The following is a 6,380-nucleotide window of genomic DNA, read 5'->3' as shown; positions in this document are numbered from 1 at the left end:
GGGGTTGAACCATTTATATGGGTGTGTTCCAGCGTGATTATATCTTTCTGATCTCATCATAAAGAGTATTGAAATTGGATTAAAAAATGGTAAATTTTCCACAAAAGTGGTACCGATAGATTCCTCTCAACCTCTACTATCTATATACAGTGAAATTAATGAGCGCTTCCACCCCTGGAGCCCACAATCCGGGTCCCGATAGTAGGGAAGAGCATGAAGTATATCAGGGAAATTGCGGGGTAAAATATGAATTCCAGCTATATTGCGTATGCAAAATCTTAACCAATTACCTACCTAACTTTGCTTAGGTTTGAAGTTTGCCCTAGCAAAGGGGGAGGGGGTCTTTACCCCTCCCTGGACCGCCCCCCCCCCCTTTTTAAGGCACTTCGTGCTCCCTCGCGCTACTTCGGTATCACGAAAACATTAACCCAACTACCTACCTCACTTTGCCTAGTTTTAAAGTCAGCCTTTGCGAAGAGGGAGCTACGCCCCCCTGTGGATCTCCCCTATTCAGGGCACCGTGATACTTATGATGCGTAATTAGTTCTGTAGATGAAAATGCCGCGACCACGATCAAACTTTATACTGCGCCATGATGACAGCAACCGAGTCTTCGTCTCATATATTCCTCAGGATAGGAAACTAGGACCGATAATGACGCGACCACTCAATAGAGGGCACTCTATAATTATACTGTAAACAATGGGGAATATTGCGCCATCTATCGAGAGAACATAACAGCGCATGCAGGTAATTCATTGGGGGTGTCCAGTCCACAGCTTGTTGCTAGCCGTAAATACGTAAACACAGCCAAGTTTAAATTTCAGGGCGAGGATGGTGGTTTTCGGGGTATTTTGCACAAGTTATGTTGCACGAAGTGCCCTAAAAAAAGGGTGGGGGCGAAGCCCCCCTTCTTGGCTAGGGCTTAATTCAAAACTAGGCAAAGTTAGGTAGATAATTGGGTTAAGATTTTGCAAGCGAAATATGCCCCGAAGTAGGACGGGGTAGAACGGAGTGCCTTATAAAAAAAAGAGACCCAGATTGTGGACTCCAGAGGTGGAATCGCGCATATATATAAACAGTAGAGGTTGAGAGGAATCCATCGATACCACTTTTGTAGTATTTCGTAACGCGGCGTTATTCGGAAAATTTACCATACACACACACACACACACACACACACACACACACACACACACATATATATATATATATATATATATATTTATATATATATATATATATATATATGCGTGTGTGTGTGTGTATGTGTGTGTGTGTGTGTGTGTATTATACACACACACACACACATACATATATATATATATATATATATATATATATATATATATATATATATATATATATATATATATATATATATATATATATATATATATATATGTATATATATGTATATATATATATACATACATATATACATATACATATTTATATATGCATGTATGCATGTTTTTAAAACACTCCCTTCTGTTAACCAAAACACATCGAATCACACCAACATTTCTCATGACGGCATTCGAAGCTGCCAGAAAGTGCAGAGCGCGAGGGCGAGAGAGGAGAGACAATTAGATAAATGGCCAGAAAGTTAAAAGAAACATTTAGACAGAAAGAGATGCAAAATTGTCTTGAATTCTCATTATCTGATCTCCGTTATGTGTTTTTACTGTGGCATCGTGCTTAAAGCCTTAACAGTGTTTACTAACCCAGTAATAACACACATACACACACAAAAAAAGAAAGAAAGAAAAAAAAATGAACGCGCACCTGTCCGTCACTACCTTGAAGGTCACCTTTATATGTCTTTATATTTTGTTATTGATTTTGATTGTCAACCCGGCCGGTGGCGTACAAGGCCATGTTTCTGCCTCGTATTTGATGGAATGGAATAGTGTAAGTAAGTTAGTGCATGACTGTGCAACACCTGCTGCAATGGTTTTACGAGAATTATTTTTTCTCCAAAGAAACGACCTCTGTTATCATATCCGTTTATTTTTTTGTTGACTCATGCTCGTACCCCCTCGGGCTAGCCAGTATGTTGCATGCAACCACTTGTTAGACTGAATACCGTTGTCCGTGTGTATACTGTATGTGTAACTATATATATATATATATATATATATATATATATATATATATATATATATATATATATACATATCTATACACAGTTATGTCCATTGATCGATATGTTTTTCTAATGCAACATAATAGGAAAGAATGCAATAAACCGGTTTACTCTGACGTAAGCAGGCTAAGGAGCTCCAAGAACTCCCATTGTCCAAATATCAAAAAACGAACTATTATATCCATGTTATCCCTATTTACGTAAACACTCACAAAAATGATCCCGTAATTTTCACAATCACAGGAACTGACGATTCGAATACCAAGATGAGAAGTGATGCTGCAGGGATTCCATCTGTAAACATCTGGCGACTCGGAGTTACACAGGTTGTATATTAGGAGCGGTCCCTTAACTCGACCCTCACTTAGTAAGCGGACCGTCAGACACGTAGGTAAGTTTGTCCAGCGCCTATCGCATTTGGCTAAGATATAAAGTATTCGTTTGTGTATCAGACACGTAGGTAAGTTTGTCCAGCGCCTATCGCATTTTGCTAAGATATAAAGTATTCGTTTGTGTATAACCCTGGGATCCTTTACTAATCAGGAAAATGCAGTACGAGGCGGTCGTGTTTACGCTCGGTAACACGTTAACGGTACTAGCGCTAATCTGTGACCCATTTCACCATTTCAATATATATATATATATATATATATATATATATATATATATATATATATATATATATATATATATTTTTTTTTTTTTTTTTTTTTTTTTTTTTTTTTTATTATTACTATTTTTTTTTTTATTAACTGCGTGTCATTTAAATAGGATTAGGATTCGAACATGATATTACAGCTGTTATCGACGTGTGCGCCAGCTGTAGCCGGCCGCTTAAGCGTTGTATGTCCATGACGAAGGATTATTTCTTCTTGACCCTGAGCCACCAGGCCTGTCCAGCGGCTGGGGAAAACTACTTCTCTCTCTCTCTCTCTCTCTATCTATCTCGTTTATATAACGTAACGCGTAATGCTGTTATCTCCTCAGAAACATGAAAGTGGTGTTAGCAACAGTACTGGCCATTTCGGCCGGGCTAGTCAACGCCCAGTGTATTTCCAAGGATGATTCCCTCATCCCGCCCCCGAGGACATCTCTCAGCCACGTCACGCCCTTCAGTATCAGTCTCTTCAAGGAGGTTCTTCCTCCGTCGGACAACTTCTTCTTCTCCCCCTACAGCATCTGGACGGCTCTTGTCTACGCGTATTTCGGCTCGAATGGCAGCACGAAGACCCAGCTGGAACGGGTCCTTCAGCTCGGCAACCGAGAGGAGACTCTGGCCCTGCACAAAAGCGTGGATCAATTGTAAGTTGTCAAAAATGATCAAAACCCTTTGCTTGAGAATGCCATATTTATAGTCAAATGTGTGTATGCAAATGTTGTGTTCTCAACAGGTACAGACTCCAAGAGAACAACCCCAATTACACGATCAATGCAGCTAACAGAATCTACGTCCAGGATGGGCTGCCTCTCAAACAGTGCCTACACGTGGTTTTCTCGCAAGAAATGAAAAGCGTAGATTTTCGCCAGGTAGGTCTGTCAAAAGACGATTCTTTTCAGGCTTGCTTTCCTTTCCAATCGATTTGATAGATGCTGATTATTGCCATGTCACTGCTATATCATAGATAACCAACTATTCAGTGTACTCCAAGCCATGTCGTCAACAAAACCAACATTTTACAATAGCCCCGTCAACAACCGGTAACCGTCTCACAGATCTTTCAATTGCATGCAAGTAATCAACAACAATCTCACAGTCAACCATCCAATACTCAGCAGCCAGGAGCGGCCGCGAGGGTTATCAACCAGTTCGTCAATGAAACAACCAGAGGCAAGATACCGGGGATAGTGTCAGCCAACAGCGTGTCAGGGGCCATGATGATTCTGGTTAATGCAGTCTACTTCAAGGGCCTGTGGGAACATCAGTTTAAGCTTGAAAACACAGCCCAGGAAAGGTTCTTTGTGGCTCCAAATAGCCATTCGATGGTTCCTATGATGAGCCAGAAAGACAAGTTCAGATATGGTAATATATATTTTTTTCTCTCTCTTTATCTTCTTTCGTTTTTGTACTAAAATATAATCTCCATATTTTCTGATTTCCATGTGGAAAAGCATCATATGTACGCCTTTTTCAAATTGTAGGCATGATGCTTCCACAAAGCCAAGTCCTGGAATGTGGAGGTCTCGGCCTTAAGCCTGAACCATCATGATTATTCTCTTTTAAAAGCATAGTCATGAAATTCCGGGAATGTAGAAGTTCTACTTAGTGAAAATGGATATTGGAAACTACGATTATTGTATGTAGGCTATTTTTCGACTGTCCCAGACAATTTACTTTTATTAATCTAACCTTTGTTTTAACTTTTAGTGGATATACTACTTACCCTGCCTCATTAGTTATCATTAGCTTGGATTTAAAAATATATATATTAACCGATAATTGAATTTACCAGACGATGTGCTGCATTTTTAGTCTCGTGTCCTTTATCGGCGCTTCGAATACCCATTCTTCAGGCTTCCTTCCCAGCATAGGGGGAGACTCATAGCATAAGGGGAGACTCACAGCATAAGGGGAGACTCATAGCATAGGGGGAGACTCATAGTATAAGGGGAGACTCACAGCATAAGGGGAGACTCACAGCATAAGGGGAGACTCATAGCATAGGGGGAGACTCATAGCATAAGGGGAGACTCATAGCATAAGGGGAGACTCATAGCATAGGGGGAGACTCATAGCATAAGGGGAGACTCATAGCATAAGGGGAGACTCATAGCATAGGGGGAGACTCATAGCATAGGGGGAGACTCAGCATAAGGGAAGACTCATAGCATAAGGGGAGACTCATAGCATAAGGGGAGACTCATAGCATAGGGGGAGACTCATAGCATAGGGGGAGACTCACAGCATAAGGGGAGACTCATAGCATAGGGGGAGACTCATAGCATAGGGGGAGACTCAGCATAAGGGAAGACTCATAGCATAAGGGGAGACTCATAGCATAAGGGGAGACTCATAGCATAGGGGGAGACTCATAGCATAGGGGGAGACTCATAGCATAGGGGAGACTCATAGCATAGGGGGAGACTCATAGCATAGGGGAGACTCATAGCATAGGGGGAGACTCATAGCATAGGGGGAGACTCATAGCATAGGGGGAGACTCATAGCATAAGGGGAGACTCATAGCATAGGGGAGACTCATAGCATAGGGGGAGACTCATAGCATAGGGAGAGACTCATAGCATAGGGGAGACTCATAGCATAGGGAGAGACTCATAGCATAGGGGAGACTCATAGCATAGGGGGAGACTCATAGCATAGGGAGAGACTCATAGCATAGGGGAGACTCATAGTATAGGGGGAGACTCATAGCATAGGGGAGACTCATAGCATAGGGGGAGACTCATAGTATAGGGGGAGACTCATAGCATAAGGGGAGACTCATAGCATAGGGGAGACTCATAGCATAAGGGGAGACTCATAGCATAGGGGAGACTCATAGCATAGGGGGAGACTCATAGTATAGGGGGAGACTCATAGCATAGGGGGAGATTCACGGTACAGGGGTAGACTCATAGGCAAGTGACGGCTCTCTGCTTCCTCCAGGAGAGTCGAAGGAGCTCGACGCCCAGGTGCTGGAGATGGCCTACAAGGGCGGCGCCGCGTCCATGATCGTCCTCCTTCCCCGCGACCAGAACACGGGTCAGGAACTCGACGAGCTGGTGCAGCGCCTCAGCCCGTCCACGCTGACGTCGGCCTTGAGGAGTCTGAGCGTCGAGACGGTCGAGCTCAAGTTCCCCAAGTTCAAGTTTGAGAAGAAGATCGCGGCCCCACTGCAGCAGGTATTCTCGCTCTCGCTTTCTCTTCCATCTCTCTGATCCCAATCCTCTTCTTCTGTACTTTTTGTGTGACATTATTGCTTGGACATTTCAATGCACCTGAATGCAGAGTCACTAAGGATAACTGTTTTTGACCTCACGTCGCCTAACGGTTCCTCACACACAGGCTCTGGTGGGCATGGGCATCAGTGACTTATTCTCCGACCGAGCTGACCTCACAAACTTCATGCCCGACGGCGGTCTCCGAGCCACGGAAATCATCCACAAGGCAGTGGTGGAAGTAGACGAAGAAGGCGCAGAAGCAGCAGCGGTCACAGCAATTGTGGTTGGAATCACGTCAGTGTTCATCCCACCCGAGCCCATCCGCTTCACCTGCAACCGCCCCTTCCTCTTCC

At 43.2% G+C, this 6,380-nt stretch overlaps 1 protein-coding gene across 3 annotated transcripts in view; it reads left to right on the top strand.

Moving 5' to 3' along the window:
• Positions 1–2,401: 2,401 nt before the first annotated feature.
• Positions 2,402–6,380, top strand: part of LOC122264163 (iris) — a 4,321-nt gene continuing 342 nt past the window's right edge. The window contains exons 1-6 of one of the 3 annotated variants that reach the window (XM_086544740.1): positions 2,402–2,540; positions 3,137–3,451; positions 3,541–3,676; positions 3,926–4,169; positions 5,753–5,988; positions 6,152–6,380. The exon at positions 6,152–6,380 is cut by the window's right edge and continues 342 nt beyond it. In XM_086544740.1, the coding sequence (XP_086400866.1) occupies positions 3,141–3,451; positions 3,541–3,676; positions 3,926–4,169; positions 5,753–5,988; positions 6,152–6,380 (1,156 nt within the window). In that variant the 5' untranslated portion in view covers positions 2,402–2,540; positions 3,137–3,140. Of the gene's footprint in view, positions 2,610–3,136; positions 3,452–3,540; positions 3,677–3,922; positions 4,170–5,752; positions 5,989–6,151 lie in introns of all 3 variants that reach the window. The other 2 variants (XM_086544738.1, XM_086544739.1) reach the window with 2 other exon arrangements.

The sequence above is a fragment of the Penaeus japonicus genome, unplaced genomic scaffold (assembly GCF_977035675.1).
Source record: "Penaeus japonicus unplaced genomic scaffold, GWHDUDI00000001_assembly GWHDUDI00000015, whole genome shotgun sequence".
Taxonomy (NCBI): Eukaryota; Metazoa; Arthropoda; class Malacostraca; order Decapoda; family Penaeidae; genus Penaeus; species Penaeus japonicus.
Note: the sequence above shows the minus strand (reverse complement) of the source record. Positions and strands in the feature narration are given on the sequence as shown.